The 18,606-nt window shown below is 41.6% G+C and overlaps 1 protein-coding gene across 10 annotated transcripts in view; it reads left to right on the plus strand.

Annotated features, from left to right (window-relative positions):
- The window catches only part of DNAH11 (dynein axonemal heavy chain 11), a 348,284-nt gene that overhangs the window by 244,442 nt on the left and 85,236 nt on the right, over nt 1–18,606 (plus strand). For 9 of the 10 annotated variants that reach the window (XM_021063432.1, XM_021063430.1, XM_021063433.1 and 6 more), the window contains 6 exons: nt 677–790; nt 3,096–3,239; nt 3,865–4,047; nt 5,578–5,679; nt 11,656–11,790; nt 18,276–18,446. In XM_021063432.1, coding sequence (XP_020919091.1) covers nt 677–790; nt 3,096–3,239; nt 3,865–4,047; nt 5,578–5,679; nt 11,656–11,790; nt 18,276–18,446 — 849 coding nt within the window. The remainder of the gene's footprint in view (nt 1–676; nt 791–3,095; nt 3,240–3,864; nt 4,048–5,577; nt 5,680–11,655; nt 11,791–18,275; nt 18,447–18,606) is intronic. The other variant, XM_021063431.1, reaches the window with a different exon arrangement.

The following is an 18,606-nucleotide window of genomic DNA, read 5'->3' on the forward strand; positions in this document are numbered from 1 at the left end:
GATGTATTATATAGCACAGGGAAATACAGCCATTATTTTGTAATAACTTTATAAAAAATATCGAATCGCTATGTTGTACATATGAAACTAATATAAAGTAAGTAAACCATACTTCAATTGAAAAAAAATTCTATGGTTAAGCATGCAGAGAATAGAAGACTGTCTTTGAGCCAGTTGAACAAAACAGCTTCATAGCTATTCTTAAAGAATTCAACATGGCTTTTCCGGTAATGTAAATGTAAATAACTAGGTAACATAGGTAAGGTAAATATAAGTAAAAATTAGAGAATTTTAGCAAAAATATTTTATGGTCAGGTTGCTGAGCTAGCTTGGGTTCTCACTTGCCCAGGGCTCTCTGAAAAAGAAAACTGGAGAAGAGAAGAATGGTTTAACCTTGCATTTATTATTAATGGCACCTTCTAATTTAAATAGTCAAAGCCCTTCTTTGGCCATTTTGATATTTCAGTCCATTTGTGTTGCAATTTGTGTTGTGTGTTTTGTGAATATGCAAAGCTTTGTGTAAATGCCGTGCCTGAAGGGAAATTAGTCTCCACGACAAATTCCTCACCTGTTCCCACTGTAGATGAATTATTGAACATTGCCTCTGAGTCAGCCAGCATTTTTCAACAGAGCTCTCTGAGATGATCATTTGGGTGTGCTTTTCCTCTCTGTTTAGGTGACAGCCATTCAGACTGAAGTGTCCCAGAAACAGAGGGAGTGTGAGGCCGACCTATTGAAGGCTGAGCCTGCGCTGGTGGCTGCAACAGCTGCCCTCAACACACTCAACAGGGTAAAGATGACTCTTTGGTTCGTGGTTTCCTCACCATAATCTGTGAAGGTTGTTAGATTGGAATAACTGCACTGAGAGCAAAAAATCCTTCCAACCAGAGAGTTTTTAAAAAGGAGAGAAAGTCCCATCAGATGTTAAAGTTGAAACAACCATGTGAGGTCATGTTTATAGCTGACCTTCTTTTCTCATCCAGGAGTCCATCCTACCTCCCCCAGGAAGGAGTCTGCTTTGAATACTTGCACCACCATGCAGTTTATGTTCTCATGAGAGGCAATTTAACTGTTAGCAATTGGATTTGGCCCAAATCCAGTGGTTCACATTATGTGTTGCTTTAAGAACCACGTGAGGGATTCTTTATTTCCTCTGATAAAGAAAGTAGTATCAATGAGAGACCCTCAGGAGAAGAACAACAGGCTGGGAACAAAGATACCTACATTTGACCCACACCTTTTTTTTCCTAGCACCACGTTATTAGCAAAACCTCACTGAGCATTCAGATTCCCATAAGGGAGAATGATCTGTGATGGTCAGAGGGTATTGTAAAGAGAAATGGAATTATGGGCATTTTTTTCTTCAGGCCACACAGCATATGGAAGATCCCAAGCTAGGAGTTAAATCAGAGCTGTAGCTGCTGGCCTATACCACAGCCACAGCCACAGCCATACCAGATCTGAGCCGAGTCTTTGACCTACACCACAGCTCACAGCAAAGCCAGATCCTTAACCCACTGAGGGAGGCCAGGGATCGAACTTGCATCCTCATGGGTGCTAGTCAGGCTTGTTTCCACTGAGCCATGCTGGGAACTCCAGGCAATGTTATTTTAAGAGCCTGAAGCTGGTCTTGCTCTTGGCTTCTGCCCTGGGGAGAATCCCTAGAGCATTCCTGGGCCTGAGGGCCATAAATTCATCTTCAAAGAGTAAAGGTTCCAGACTTTCATTGCTCTTCAAAGAAATACTCAATTTGTTTCTCTAAGTATTCTTTTGAAGAAAATAATGTTGACTGTGAGCAAAGAATTATTATCTTCATGGATGTTTCATATAGTGTTACCATGAAGCTGAACAATTTAAAAGAACATAACTATATCATTGATGAAAGATTGATTATTCTGCATTCACATTAGCCTGCTGCCATTAAAATGATATTGTTGGATCCTAGCTAGCAACATGAAAAAATGTTGGTGATATATTAAGTGAATAGAGCTGATTATAAAATAAAATATATTATGATTTTTTTTTGGTAAGAACATGCTTGTGAATAGAAGAAAACTGAAAAAAAAAAAGATAATAGTAACTCTTTATCTCTGAGTAATGGAATTTCGTAATTTCCTCTTCCTGAGCACTAGAATGTTTATTTTCTTATTTGTGTTTTGCCTTTGCAACTTTTTCTCTGAATATTTTATTTATTTAGTCATAATAAATTAATATCACTTAAATATAAAGCTTAGTATATTTATAAGTGATGAAAAGATCTTGGTTTCCCAGCTCTCAATTAGCATTAGCATATTTTAAAGTTTTACTTTTGTTCTTATTTTCACACCCTTGCTGTTCTTTGCAGTCATTTCTCAAATAGTTTATGGTGATGGGGCAAAATCAGGTTCAACATCTGAAGAAGTTTCACAAGCAAGGGTATATTATATAATATAGCTCAGGAAATACTCTTTAAAAATGTAACGTGAACCTACATATACTTCTTACAGGTACTAGTTCTTTCTCCAGAGTGTTTACCCTGATGCTTGTAATTTATCCCATTAATAACATCAAAATTCTGACCTGGTAGCGGTTGGGTTAAAGAAGAATGTAGAAAGAAGGTTCAGCCTATGTGGGCATCTAAGTAGTTGAGAGTCATTAGAGCATAATAGAAGATGTTCTTGTGCATGCAAAGCAAAAAAAACAAAACTAAGAGATTCTGAAATAAAGGATTATGTTTCAGGAAAGGCCTGGTTAGAAGGCAAGTTAAGTATACTACACAGGGTGGAGTAAACCTCTAAAAACCTTAAAACCTGCATGCTTGTAGAATGCCCTAGACTCAGAATGTGAGGCTTGGCAGGACTGGTAGATCAGGCAGATCATTTTACTTGGAAGCCAGAAAGGGCAGTGATATTTACCAAATAGCAGAAAAGTGCCCAACAAGAACCAAAGCACCCACTGTGGGATCCCACTGGATGGGCCACAAAAACTGCCAAACCAAGACCAGTGGGCAAAGGAACGGGAGTAAGAAACCAGCCACTGAAGACAAGCCTGATGACCCATCAGCTTTTCTCCAGCCGTGCTCTGGTCTTGAGAGTATGTGTGTGCTTTTTCTCCAGGTCAATCTCACTGAGCTGAAAGTGTTTCCCAACCCTCCAAATGCGGTTACCAATGTTACTGCGGCCGTCATGGTCCTTCTGGCTCCCCAGGGCCGAGTGCCAAAAGACCGGAGTTGGAAAGCAGCTAAAGTCTTCATGGGCAAGGTATCAGCCTGGCAAGATGAAAATCCCAATGATTTCTGTGCTGAGTGCTCTGGCTATGTTTGACAGTAAAAGATGCTCACATTAGAAGAAATCATCTCCATGTTTGCTAGGTGTGATCTGCTGTATGTTCTCCAGACTTAGAATTTTTGTTGGCCATGCCAGAGATTAGCATGGAGTTGTAGCACACCTAAGCCAGCGCCAGCAGCAGTTGGGAGGTTGCTAATGATTTTCAAAATTATGAAAGCAGTTAAGTGTAGGAGGAAGAAAATTACATGGATTTCTTTTGCTGGAAAAAAAAAATGTGACTAATGTACAAGAACGTGAAGCAAAGCGGCTTTAGAGTATGTGTTTTTCTTTTTCTTTTCTGCCTTTCTTTTCTTCAAAATATGAATGCCTCCTGTGCAGGGCCTGAATATTTTACCCTGGGATAGAAGAGATTTTAAAAGTGTCCATTGCTAATTCTAACTTTATGCTATAAAGACTGAAAAAGTCAAACAGTGGGATAAATGCAGCTTGCCAATTTTGCCTTTGTAAAGCACGTCCCAAAAGCTGATTTTAACTTTTGATCTTGGAATTTTCTCTGCAGCCCAAATGGCTCATTGCAGTAAGTCTTTTTGCTTTATAGGTGGATGATTTTTTGCAAGCGTTAATTAACTATGACAAAGAGCACATTCCAGAGAACTGTCTGAAAGTGGTGAATGAACAGTATTTGAAAGACCCAGAGTTCAATCCAAACCTGATTCGGACCAAATCTTTTGCCGCAGCCGGTCTCTGCGCCTGGGTCATCAACATCATTAAGTTCTATGAGGTATCAGTCATGATAAGATGGTTTACGGGTGTTGTTCAGAAAGAACCATACAAATATTAATTTCTAGGCCAGCCAAATATGTGCAGTAATTTGATATTTAATTATCTGAATGAGATAAAGTTCTAAAAATGAGCCATGAAAGTGTCAGATTAAACAGAATTCTACACAGGAGGATGTTTGAAATATTTCCAACCATCGCTTTTTTTTTAGGGTAGAGTGAGTAGCTATTTTAGATCAAAAAGCAGCAATTAATTTCATTTGATGCGACAAAAACACGTTGGGTAGATTAATTATATTTATTTATATTAAAAGATTAATTTCACTTGTTGACGGGAAACAACGGCAAGTCTGAATTCATGTTTAATTAAACTCAATCCCTGCTCTCAAAGCAAAAATTTACCTCAGCTCAAGTAGACTTAATGAGATGAGGAAATAACCTTTGGGGGTGGGGAGAGCGCTTGAGTGTTGTAATGACAAATGCGTTTTTGACTGGATAGGGTCTAATATGACGTTTTTACTTTGGGGCAGTGCAGAGATAGGTGATCATTGCAGTTAGTCATTTATTTATCAAATACTCCGTCATTACATTCTAAGCACTTTGCAGAGGACTGGATGTAAAAGGCAAGCAGTGCATGGCCCTCCCCTGGGAAGAAGTGTCTCATTTCTGCCTTGGAATGTTGTGGGTTATAGTCAAAAATGGAATCGCTGGGAAAATGCCAGTGTCATTCCCAGAATGCTTTTTCATAAAACTGGGTGATGTCCTTTGCACTGGGGACCCACAGGAACAGGACTCTGTCAGTCCCTCTCTTCAGTGGAGGCCCCAGTCAACCAAAAATGCAAACAGATCGAAGCTGATGTTCAGCCTGTCTTTGTAGTAACACAACTGACCGCGGTGCTCGCCTCACACCAGAGGTGAAAAGACAAGCTCAGATCTGACTTGCGGCTGTGTTATCTGTCGTTTTGCTATAAAACAGGACATAAAAAGTAATTACCTTTCTCTCTCCCTAACAAGAGAATAATCAGTCGGCTCAAATGCTCAAACCACCTGTTCAGATAACACTTAAGGTGGCCAGGAACTTAGCAAAGAAAGTGAAAGTATGGTTAACATCATGTGGGGCTATCTCCCACGTTCTCTTCTGGGTTCAGAGAGTTTTTCCACGCTGATTTTCTGCCTTGAAGGCTAGATGCCGCCTTTAGCTGTAGTTTCCGTGCACTGCAGTCTCTGCGGACATGAGGATCACCTCCAAATTTTATGAAAAACCAATTTGAGTATCTTAATGGTGTTTGACCTATAGAGCATTTTATGCAAGTGCTTTTAGCTCTAATATCCAGAATAAATGAGTAGATAACAGACAAGCCGAGGAAAATGGAAAGACTGTGGATTTTTGTTCTGCCAATAGGCAAAGAATAAACAACAAATTTCTAGGTGAATTAGAGATTCTAATTGTAAAGCTTCCAGCACATGTAATGATTTCTTGTCCTTTTTTGCATCTTTATTACCTGTGGATGAACCTCCACCTGGCTTTTCAGGTCTACTGTGATGTGGAGCCCAAACGCCATGCATTAGCCCAAGCAAACTTGGAATTGGCCACAGCTACTGAAAAACTAGAGGCAATCAGGAAAAAGCTGGCGGTAAGTGCAGCCTCCAACACAGAAGTTGTTCCCAGAGGTGGGAATCCCTTGCCTTCTTAGGATTCCCACCTTCAGACAGGGCTGCATCTAAGCCCTACCAAACAGGAAGGAATTTGACCTTTCATGATTGCCTTTGTTTATATTCTTCTTCACTGGATATTCCTTATCTGCTGTATACTAGATACTAAGCTGGAAAAGTGGGAACTTTTGTGGTTTTGGCACCTAAGAAATTGTGGTGGTCTGATGGTAGAGGAGGTAGCGCACAGATATTAAAAGCAAGGATTCTAGGAGTTCCTGTCGTGGCTCAGTGGAAACGAATCTGACTAGCATTCGTGAGGACACAGGTTCGATCCCTGGCCTCGCTCAGTGGGTTAAGGATCTGGCATTGCCGTGAGCTGTGGTATAGCTTGCAGATTCAGTTCGCATCTGGCATTGCAGTGGCTGTGGTGTAGGCCAGTGGCTACAGCTCTGATTGGACCCCTAGCTTAGGAAACTTCATATGCCATGGATGCAGCCTTAAAAAGACAAAAAAAAAAAAAAAAAAAAGAAAGGATTCTGGGGTCAAAGTGCCTAGGTTTATATCTGGGCTCTAGTATTTACTGTTTTCGCCCTGCACAAGTTGGTTAACCTCTCTGTGAGCTTCTTTTTTCCCATCTGTGAAATATGTATAATAATAGCATCCAATTCTTAAGTAGGAGTGTGATGGTTAAAAAAACAGTAATTCAGGGAGTTCCCGTCGTGGCACAGTGGTTAACGAATCCAACTAGGAACCATGAGGTTGCGGGTTCGGTCCCTGCCCTTGCTCAGTGGGTTAACGATCCGGCGTTGCCGTGAGCTGTGGTGTAGGTTGCAGACGCGGCTCGGATCCCGCGTTGCTATGGCTCTGGTGTAGGCCGGGGGCTACAGCTCCGATTCAACCCCTAGCCTGGGAACCTCCATATGCCTCGGGAGCGGCCCAAGAAATAGCAACAACAGCAACAACAACAAAAAAGACAAAAAAAAAAAAAAACCCAGTAATTCATATTAAGAATTTAGCATGGTACCTGGCATATAGTAAGTGCTTAGAAAACACTAACTATAAATATTATCACCATTAGTATTTCTACAAATACGTAACGAGTGATTATAGACTAGTGTCAGAAGCATATATGTGACTATATCTAGAATGCAATAGGAACACTACAAAAGAGCTGGGAGAAATTAGAGAAAGTTTCGTGATGAAGGTGTACCTGTCATGAGCTTTGAAAATTACTTGGGAGTTACCAGGGTAACTAGGTCAAGAGAGGTATTCCTGGAGTTCCGATTGTGGCTTAGTGGGTTAAGGCCCCAGCGTTGTCTCTGTAAGGGCGTGGGTTCAGTCCCTGGCCTGGATCAGGGGGTTCAGGATCCCGCATTGCCACAAGCTTCAGTCTTGGTCATAGATGCAGCTTGGATCCGGGGTTGCTGTGGCTGTGGCATAGGCTGACAGCTGTAGCTCTGATTCAGCCACTAGCCTGGGAACTTCCATATGCTACAGGAGCAGCGGTAAAACAGGAGAAAAAAAAAAAAAAAGATATTCCTGGTAACGAATAAAGAAAACAGGGAGTCTTGGGTAGGCCAGAGCCCTGGGATAACTAGAATAGCAGGGGAAGGTTAGGCATAGCAGGAAGTGGTGAAAGATTAATTTGCAAAAGGTGGGCAGAAGCCTTCTCTGCTTTTCATAAATTTCAGTTGTATCTGACCTCTGGGGATTGGGCCTTTGAAAGATTTTAATAGGTTCATGACATGACAGAACATACTTTTTAGCAACCGAATGGAAGCCAGAGAAAGGGTGTCTAGATGCAGAAAGACAAGTGAGAAGGATTTCTGGGGGTCCTGTTATGACCTCGGCAAAGGCAGGAGTAGCCATGGTGGAGAAGCTGAGCTGGATTCAAGGCTGCTGATGGGATGGATTCAGGGGAAGGCATGCAACAGAGAGCTGATAAGCTGAGGTGCCTGACAAGGTGGCATGGAATAATGCAATCAGGGCGATAAGGCTGTATAATACTGGCAACTTAGGGAAACCCTCAGAGCTTATTTCTTAACCATAACATAGTGATAAAAACAGCTAACTCTCAAGGTGGGCCCTTGTGACTTCTGGCTACCCAGCATCCAGTCTATCTTATTTGGATAAAAGCCAGATTTATTTTGGGGGAATTATCTTTCCTCATTGGATACACTATACAGGACTTTTACCAGGGGTGCCTTCTCCTGCCCTAGAAGAAGACTGGATATATGACCCAAGCTTTGCCAGTTTGATTCCCACATCTCCAGAATTTGAATCATTAGCCAAAGAATAAAAAGATTGAAAAGAGAGTTCATGCATTATGGAGAGTGTCTGGATGAAACTTTAAAGTGGCTCCTGCTCCCAAGACTCTCTGGGGCTCCTGGCACCTACATTGGTTCTCTGTTACCCTTCCCTTGGAAGAGCTCCCCCATTTTTAGGAAATTTCTTTCCACTTAAGTTAGCTGGAGATGGTTTCTGTTGCTTCCCACCTATACATTCCGGTGTATTGAGATGCTCTTCAGAGTTCTGTAAACAGTTGAAGCTTTATAAACGTTCATTCCCATGCTCCTTGTGTAGAAAACCCATGTGTAGGCATTCAGGGGTCAGAACTAGAGTTTGAAAGAGAAGCCTGGCTCAGGAATGTAGATTTGGGAACCGCTGGTGTGAAAACCATATGTGTAGAGAGATTGTCCGATGGGAGTTCGAAGAAACGATGGAAATTCATTCATTAGCCAGGATTAATTTCTGTGTATTTTTTCTTTCAAGTCTTCATCTCTAGTTTCAGAGGGCCACATATTGAAGGTTGAGTGGAAAAAAAAAAAACAAACTGCTGAGTGGGAGCAGAAAAAAGCCATCTTGTCTGTCAAACATACAGGGCCTGAGGATGGCTGTAAAAAATCCAAATTTGGTCCTTTTTAGGCAAGTGGTTCTCAAGGCAGGTTCTCTTGACCACCAGAAGCAAAGGTGTCCCCTGAGAACTTCTTAGAAACATAGACCCTCAGACCCACCTTAGACCCTCTGAGTGAGGAACTCTAGCAGGGAGCACAGGAATCTGGGTCTGATCAAACCTTCCAGGTGGTTCTAGTGCACACTCAAGGTTTAGAGCGTCTGATGGGCTGGGGTCTTCAGGCTAAGTTCCTCTTCCCTCACCCCATTTACTTCTAGAACCTGAGTGGCCAGGGCCTGTCAGAAACTGTGAAGGAGCCAACATCTTACCCTCCTTGCAGGCTGACAGGTTACCTGCCACAGATTCATAGATGCTGGCAGAAGACATGAGCCATGGGACATGGGGGTCAGAGACCAAAGGAGTTTATTACCCATATCCCAGCGAGCAGCAGAAGCTTCACGCACCTCAGGTCCCAGTCTCCCAGTTCCCGTGGAAGTGACACACAGTGGACTAACCGAGGTTTAACACAGTGGATTTCTGCCACAACTGAGGAATCCCAAGCTTCACAAACACCCCATATAAGGAGGGCTGTAGGAAACCTGCCCAACCTTTGCCCCTTAGGGAAACATATCTTTAGTATTCTGGTCAGGAAATAACTCTGTCCTCTGCCCAGAGGACAACACTGTCTCTATTTCCCAAGCCTATTTGCTATGCAAATAACTTATGGAATAGCCTAGAACAGACCTGTCAGTGCCTCTTCACAAGATGCCAAGAAATAAGCCTAAGAGACACAGGTCTCCCGCCGTCCAGCTCACCTTCCCAACTTTATAGAAGGAACTGTTATATCAGTTGATACATTAGTTCTGTGTATTTTGAGACCAACCCCATGAATTAAGTAACGTTATTGTTTCCATATTTTTAGATGCTGAAATTGAGGCATAGAGAGCTTAAGTAAAACAGCACACCTTGAGGTTGCTTAGCTGATAGCACCGTCCAAATATGATCTTTGGTGTCTGACACCACAGTGTACATGCTCTTCTGTGTTTTAGAAATCTACAAGCACATTTTTTTTTAAATTTTTTAATGGCCACACCCATGGCATGTGGAAATTCCCGGGCTAAGGATTGAAAATGAGCCACAGTTGCGACCTATGGCACAGCTGCAGCAGTACAGGATCCTGTAACACACAGAACAGGCCAGGGATCAAACCCGCACTCCACAGTGACCCAAACTGATGCAGTCAGTTTCTTAACCCACTGTACCACAGCAGGAACTCCCACAAGTATTTTTAATAACCTTATAAAATAGACCTAGATATTATTTTAATCTGATTTCTAACTGATGGTGTGTAATATCTCCATTTCTCATAAATTTGACCATTTTTCTCATGTTAGTCTTAAATACGACACACATGTTTTTTCTTTTTTTAAGAGGTACTGCTTGGGAGTTCCCATTGAGATACAGAGGAAATGACTCTGACTAGTATCTGTAAGGATGCCGGTTCCATCCCTGGCCTCGCTCAGTGGGTCCGGGATCTGGTGTTGCCATGAGTTGTGACGTAGGTCACAGACACACTTGGATCCCACAATGTGGCTGTGTTGTAGGCCGGCAGCTGTAGCTCTGATTGGACCCCTAGCCTGGGAACTTCCATATGCTACAAGAGTGGCCTTACAATAAATAAATAAATAAATAAATAGGTACTATTTCACCATTATAAACTAAATAATGTTAATAACTGGGTCAATGACAAATATTGGCAGTCTCTAAATTGTAAATAGGGTATGTCCTACTAGTTTGCTTATTAAAGTTTCTTGAAATTTTGCATGTATTTACAAAAGCAATGTTATATGGTCATTAAAACTTTTAGCTAGCCAGATGCTACAATAAGGAGTCTCCCAAGCATTTGATATCTTAGTCAGGCTTTGGGGCTGTAAGTAATAGAAGCCCATTTAGAAAACCTTTAGCCAAAAAGGAAGAATGACTCATGGAACTTGAGGGGAAAAAAACGTAGGTGACTAGGTCTCAGGAGGAAAGAGATCCAGGAAGTGGGAAGCTGCCTTGAATGTGTTCAGGGCTTTGTGACTCCTCCCCTCACTTCCGTTTCATCCTTTCTTTCTCTGGGATGGTTTCTGCTGCTTTTCTGTGCCCTTGGAGGAAGATGGCCCCTTTCTACATGAAGATCTTCAAAATGTACACGTTTCCAAGTCTTGTGATGTTGGAAACAATGACATATCTCTGAGTTTTGGTCCCAGCTTTCCAAAGAAGAAAATCTGGTTGGCCAAGCCGGGTCAGGTTGCTGAGGTTTAAAGGGGATTGATCATTATCACCCCTCCTCATTGACCAAGTTATGGACCAATGAGAAATGGAAAGAGAATCAGTAGGTGGAGAACCAAAAAGATGTCCCTCGTCATTAATAAAGGCTGTCCTGGAGGATGAGGCTTAGGACCAGAGACGGGACGGTGCCCCCAGGATGTGTCTGAGTCTGCAGGGCACATCACTCACCCCGGTCTCTGCCTGCCCTCCGCCTGGTGCAGGAGGAAGACGAGAAGACCGCGAGGTGAACTGGACCCCTGTGGTGACCCCGATGGGTTTATTGTCATCACCACCCCTTCTCCTCCTTCCCTAATGCCTGTGAGGGAGTTCCCCTCATGGCACAGTGGTTAACGAACCTGACTAGGAACCATGAGGTTTCAGGTTCCATCCCTGGCCTCGTTCAGTGGGTTAAGGATCTGGCATTGCCATGAGCTGTGGTGTAGCTGTGGCATATGTTGCAGATTCAGCTCGGATCCTGTGTGGCTGTGGCTGTGGCCAGTGGCTACAGCTCCGATTAAACCCCTAGCCTGGAAACCTCCATATGCCACGGGAGCGGCCCTAGAAAAGACAAAAAGACAAAAAAACAAAAACAAAAACAAAAAACCCTAATGCATGTGAGCTAAAGGTCAAAGGCAGAGGAGGGACAGAGGTTTGTTTCATTTACCTTAGGGTAATAGGTGTTTTAAGATGGTTGTAATGGTTTCATTTTATCTAAAAAATGGCTCAGAAATTCATTTTGACTCTTACTTAGGACTTGGATCGAAACCTGAGCAGACTCACAGCTTCCTTTGAAAAAGCAATAGCCGAGAAAGTTCGGTGTCAAGAAGAGGTGAACCAAACCAACAAAACTATCAAACTAGCTAACAGGCTTGTCAAGGAACTTGAGGTGAGTTAACCTTTTCTTCCAAAATTCTAACTGAAATAGAGCCAGCTCTGTGGGACTTTGTGTGTGTGTGTCTTTTTAGGGCCACACATGTGGCATGTGGAAGCGCCCAGGCTAGGAGTCAAATTGAAGCTACAGCTGCCAGACTACGCCACAGCTCACAGCAGCAGCGATCCCCAACCCATTCAGTGAGTCCAGGGATCGAACCAGCATCCTTGTGATTGCTAGTCAGGTTCATTTCCACTGAGCAACAACAGGAATTTCAGTTGTGGGGGATTTTATCTTTATTGGTTGTTAGTAATGACTAAGCATGGAATCAACAAGAAAGGGGAATAACCTTCTTTCATACTGTTGTTCTAACTCCACAAAAGGAAGAAGCGATGGATTCTGTGTATTTTTTAGTATAGAGCCATGGACTCAGTGGTTTTCCTAAGATCTGGTATAAACTCGGGGCAGCTGTTAGATAACAGTGGTATTGAACTAGTGTCTGAATTTTTTAGTACACATTTGCAGTTGCGTTCTACCAACAGAATATTCCCTCAAGCTAAGCCTGCTTGGGTTATTAGTTTTCTTGGACACCTTTTTATAGGTGACTAACATAATCATGTTAATTTTTACTCCATTAAATAAAGATGTTTGAAATAATTCTTATTGACTTTCTGTTGGAACATGAGTAGAGAAGAACCTGTAGCCCTCGACATCAGTAAGTCACAGATCTTACTTGCTCTCGCATGTGTAATATAGTCGTAGAATGGAATTGTATTTGGCCACAAGAAGGACTGGAATGCTGATACATGCTGCAACATGGGTGAACCTCGGAATGTGGCAGGTGAAAGAACGCAAACACAAATGGCCACAGAGTGCATGATCCCATGTATGAAATTCCCAGAATTGGTACATCTGAAAAGACAGAATGTTAGATGAGTGGTTGCCAGGGGCTGGGCAGGCGGGGTGGGAGTTTGGACATGACTGCTAATGGCTATAGAGTTTCTCTACCGTGTGAGGAAAACATGCTAAAAATAGAGGGAATGATGGCACAGATCTGTGAATATATTAAAAACCACCCACTTGTGTACTTTTAAGGGTGAATTTCATGATAAATGAATTCCATCTCAATAGAAATGTTATTTTTTGGAGTTCCTTTTGTGGCTCAAAGGTTAACAAACTGACTAGGATCCATGAGGATGCAGGTTCAATCCCTGGCTTCTCTCAGTGGGTTAAGGATCTGGCATTGCCGTGAACTGTGGTGTAGGTCAAAGACACAGCTCGGACTCAGCGTTGCTGTGGCTGTGGTGTAGGCCAGAAGCTGTAGCTCCAATTAGACCCCTAGCCTGAGAACTTCCATATGCCGTGGGTGCAGCCATGAAAAAATAAAATAAAAATGTTATTTCTTATTTAAGTGGTACCTCAAAGTATAGAACTGCACTATTAGAAATGCATTTGGCTGAAGGTGATAGATTTCTGGTAGCTTCAACAAATGGGAGGTTTTTTTTTTCACATATTAAAAATTTCTATAATGCCACTTTTAGCAACATGGATGGACCCAGAAATTATCATGCTAGTAAACTAAGTCAGAAAAAGGCAAATATCATAGGAGATCACTAATACGTGGAATCTAAGAAAAAATGATACAGACCCAATTTGAAACTGAATTTATGGTTACCCAAGGGGAAATGTGGGGCAGAAGGAGTAAACCAAGAGGTTGGGATTGACATATACACACTACTATATATAAAATAGATAAGCAATAAGGACCTACTGTATTAGCTCTGGGTAATCTATTCAATAATGTGTAATAACCTATATGTGAAAAGAATCTGAAAAGAAACAGATGTGTGTATATATGTATGTGTGTGTATATATACATATATGTATGTGTGTGTATATATATAACACATAAAACTGATATACTTTGCTGTACCCCTGAAACTAATACAGCTTTCCAAGTCAACTATACTCCAATGAAATTTATTTTTTTTAAAAATTTCAGAGATAGGAGTTCCCATCATGGCGCAGTGGTTAACGAACCTGACTAGGAACCATGAGGTTGCAGGTTTGATCCCTGGCCTTCCTCAGTGGGTTAAGGATCTGGCGTTGCCGTGAGCTGTGGAGTAAGTTACAGACGTGGCTCGGATCCCGAGTTACTGTGGCTCTGGCTAGGCCGGAGGCTATGACTCCAATTCGACCCCTAGCCTGGGAACCTCCATATGCCGCAAAAGCGGCCCTACAAAAGGCAAAAAGACAAAAGACCAAAAAAAAAAAAAAATGTCAGAGATAGAAGTTCTCATCATGGCTCAGCCATTAACAAACCCAATTAGCTTCCTTAAGGACGCAGATTCCATCCCTCGCCTTGCTCAGTGGGTTAAGGATCTGGCATTGCCATGAGCTGTGGTGTAGGTTGCAGACACAGCTCGGATCGCACGTGGCTGTGGCTGTGGTATAAGCTGGCGGCTACAGCTCTAACTGGACCCCTAGCCGGGAAACCGCCATATGCCGAGAGTGTGGCCCTAAAAAGGCAAAAAAAAAAAAAAAAAAAAAAAAAAAAAAAAAAAAATCCCAGAGGTAGACCATTATCATTGTTGGTTCAGGTACATAGTGATAGGATTAGTGATCTGTGCAGCCTTCTGCTGCTCTGTACTGGCGTGTGTGGATTCACCCTCATACATTTTGCAGCCTGGTCACAGAAGGCACCACATCTTCAGATTAAGGCAAGAAAGAATAATCTGTAGCATCTGGATTTTCCTCCTTTTCTAAGAAAAACTGAAGTTTTCCTGGAAACCTTCAGACTTCCACTTAAGTTTCTTTAGGGAGAACTAGAGTGACCACATCTAAGCTGCAACGAAGTCGGGGCAAGGGGGAGACAGGGCGGTACCAATCACAATTCATCCCAGGGGACTGGACCCACCAGTCTTTTCAAAATCAGTGTTCTTGTTCCAAGAAAGGAGGGAGAAACATGTGTTAGGATGGGACGAACTGGGTATCAGCCTAATTTCTTATCAATAAAGTAGACTTTTAAAACTCTAAATTTACTACTGCCAAGGGGGCTGGGGAAGGGAGTGGGATGGACTGAGAGTTTGGGGTTAGTAGATGCAAACTCTTAGATTTAGAATGGATAAGCAATGAGGTCCTACTGTACAACACAGGGAACTATATCCAGTCTGTTGGGATAGAACATCATGGAAGATAGTATGAGAAGAAGAATATGCTGGGTCACTTTGTTGTATAGCAGAAATTGACACAACATTGTAAATCAACTACACTTTAATTCTTTTTTTAAAAAAAAGTGAAAAAAAAGGAATTTACTGCATATTTAAACCCATCACCCCCCTGAAACTTATACACAAACTCATAGTGCACCCTGAAAAATCCACTTTCTCTATTCTGTCTCAGTAATTGCAAATCTCTCCTAGTTGATTTGGCCAAAAGCTTTGGAATCACCTTGGATTTTTGCTCTCTCACACCCCTATCCAATCCATCTGTATATTGTACTGGCTCTACCTCCAAAGTCCATTGAGAACCCCAGCATCTTCATCACCATCACTTCTCCACACAGAGAAGCCACCAGCATCTCTCCCCTGGAGTACTGCCCTAGCCTCCACCACTACCCCCGAAGGCCCACTCCTCTTGGTGCAGCTGAGTGGCGTTGTTTTGTTTTGTTTTAAATTAAGGTCATTCATGTTACCACACTCTCAGAATTCCCTAGTAACTAATTTTCTGGTTCACAGTACTGCCCGAAGGTTTTAGCTGGCTACAGAGCCCTCCTTGATCTGGCTTCTGATGCCTCTGCCCTCTCTTCTGCCTCCTTCCTTCCTGCTTCTTCTTCCCTGGCTGCCTTGTGCTTCCTCACGCTGCCAGTCACTTTCCTGCCTCATGGCCTTTGCCTTTCCCCGCCACCTGGCTCACATTTGCCAAGTAATGACATCACTGGTTCCCACACTTCCTTCAGGTGTCTGCTAAACATTCTCCTCATCACATGGTTTTCTCTGACCTCCCTGTGTTAAAGAGCATGCGCCTCCCCCCAGCACACACATACACACACACACACACCACCACCACCCCTCATTATCTCTTTCTACTCACTCTGCTTTGTTATTTTTCATAGTATTTATCATCACATGACACACACACTTGTATATGTACATAGAGGAGTGCATACACTTTTTGTGGTCCTGTTTTCCTAACTAGAATCTAATAAGCTCTCAAGAGCAGGTACTTCATTTGTTTTCTGCACTACTTGATCCCAAGCCTAAGAATAGTACCTGGGATATCATAGGCACTAATAGATATTTGTTGAATGATGAATGAGTGAATTTTGGGAGCCTCCTGTGTTTAAAAAAAAAAAAAATGCTGGAGCCTTCTTAGGTCAGTTGAGAAATGCCACAGCTCCTAGTGGAATTTATACCTATTTCCATTTAAAGTGATAAGATTTAGGCAGTTTGATGTGTTTACCATTCATGCGGTACTCCAGGAGAAGAAAAAAATTGCCATTTAATTACTTATTTGAAATAGTTATGGGATGTCTGGAAGTTTTATCAAGGGAAAAGTGGTCTCTACCGTGTATCTCTAACATATAACAATGTCTTCCAAAGGCTTTATTTACTCATGATTTAGGAAAGAGAGGGGAAAATGGTTGAATAATGTTTAGCAATATATATGCATATATATTGTAATACATATGTGTGTGTATGTATTTTTTAAAGGATTAATTGAAGATGTCAGACCTTTTCCTTTGAAGATACATTCCTTCTGACTAGAACAGGAGACAGTTAACTTCTGAAAAGCCCCAAGACTGATGATTTTGTCTATATAGCATTGACCTGGAAGCTATAGTCTCACCATTCAGACTAATAAATCAGGCAATTTATATTTAATCATTAACTAACTCCAGAGCTGAACAGCTGTTCAAAATTAGAAATGGGTCACCCCAGCCAGAATGACATTAGAGGCAATCTATAATGCATTAGAATAAAATTATAGTGATTTTTAACTGTCTAGAAATTTATTACAGGACATGTTCCAACTCTTAAACCCTTGTTAGCCCATGTCGGTAATGATTGATGTTGTGTGGGTGGTATAGTGAAATTATTGACCATTTCCATAGCCGATAAGTCTATGTTTAGTAAATCTTCAAACTTCAAAGCTGTTTTGGAGAATGAGGTGGGTGCCCTTTATTGTTTATCATTTACTAACCAAAGACAACAAAGTTGGAGGGAAGGCAAATGAGAGATTCTTCTTCAGAATTAATGGACAGATTATCTATAGCTGAGGAAGGAAAGTAATGAATTCTATAAAGAGAGCAAGGGAGTTGAAGTTCCCTAGTGTTTAATTATAGAGCTAACTTGAGGTGATCTTTATCGAGCAAAGCAAGGAGTCTATATTAAAATACCTTTCATAGCCGTTGTCACCTGCTAGTTTCATTACCTCAGTGTTGTGGGTATTGTAATGGCTTTGGGAACTGGCACTGCAGTCTGTTCTGACATAATACTAATTTTGTTTCCTGTGGTCTCTCTTCTTTCCTGAGAAAAGCTAAATTCCAAAGGGTTCTTCTTTTCTTGTACTATCAATTTGCTGGGGTTTTTTTTCCAGTTCCTATTACTTTGCATGTTCTTAGAATGTGCTATTAAATTTTAGCATGCATTGAAACAAAGGGAATTAGTGAACTGTCCTACAGTTCAATCAATCCATAGATATTTATTGCAGTTTTATTCAAATCCAATATTAAGGGCTTCACATACTTAACCTGGAAATCAGATTTTAAATGGCTCTCCAACTAGATATAAGGACTTGAATGGCTTTCTCTGAGCATACTGTCTTCAAAGCTGGTGAAGTGCTCCTGGTTTCCATTTATTTATACATAGGATGTAAGTTCTTCAACTGATTAAGTGGTTACATTAGAAAAATAACTTGAGTTTAGTACCGATCAGCACTATATTTGAGTTAATAGAATCCTCATTAGGCTTTAAGCTTTATGTTAGAATTAAATAACATAACTGGTGTTTGTCATTTCCCTTTTTGTAATCAGCCCATGGCCAGTATGTTTAAGATAATGTTTGTCTGGGGTGGCGTAATACCATTTCTGAAAAGCAACAGCAGTGGAGAGCAGCCAAGGTGCCATTAAAAATCCTGACGTCCCTCAGTCTTGGTCACAGGTCTTGATCCTCTCTTCCTTGAGGGATAGCAGAGTGACTGTCAGCTTTTTAAGAAGGATCTCAATGATAATTAGAGTTAGGACATGCAACAAGAAGGAGCTAATAAAGGTCTAATGTCATATTGTTCTAAACCCCACTGAAGACAGTCTGGGAGCGCCTTCACAATGATGGGTTCACGGATGTGAACGATGGTCAGTCATGCCATCCAGTTGTGTTCTGTTCCATCTAGAGGCTGTGCTGAGCAATGTAGACTTAAACTGAAATACTAGGTAATTACATTAACCATTTGTAGAGTTGATGCTTACCCTGCAGGTACATCAGAGTAATCTTATCTTTCAGTCAGAGAAGATTCGCTGGGGTCAGTCTATTAAATCCTTTGAAGCTCAAGAGAAGACGCTCTGTGGAGATATCCTCCTTACGGCTGCATATGTGTCTTACGTTGGCCCCTTTACCCAGCAGTATCGTCAGGAACTGGTGGACTGCATGTGGGTTCCCTTTCTTCACTGGAAGGTAAGCTCATTTCTAACCTTGGCTGCATTTGGAAGTATCATACTTAAAACTTCAGTAGTAGAAACAGCATATACACCAGGCTTTTTTTTTTTATATCTCTGCAGTCTCTACTGATTTGAAATTCTAATATTGAGGGATTTGCTTCTTGTGTGTTGTAGTT

This window comes from Sus scrofa, chromosome 9 (assembly GCF_000003025.6).
Source record: "Sus scrofa isolate TJ Tabasco breed Duroc chromosome 9, Sscrofa11.1, whole genome shotgun sequence".
Classification (NCBI taxonomy): Eukaryota; Metazoa; Chordata; class Mammalia; order Artiodactyla; family Suidae; genus Sus; species Sus scrofa.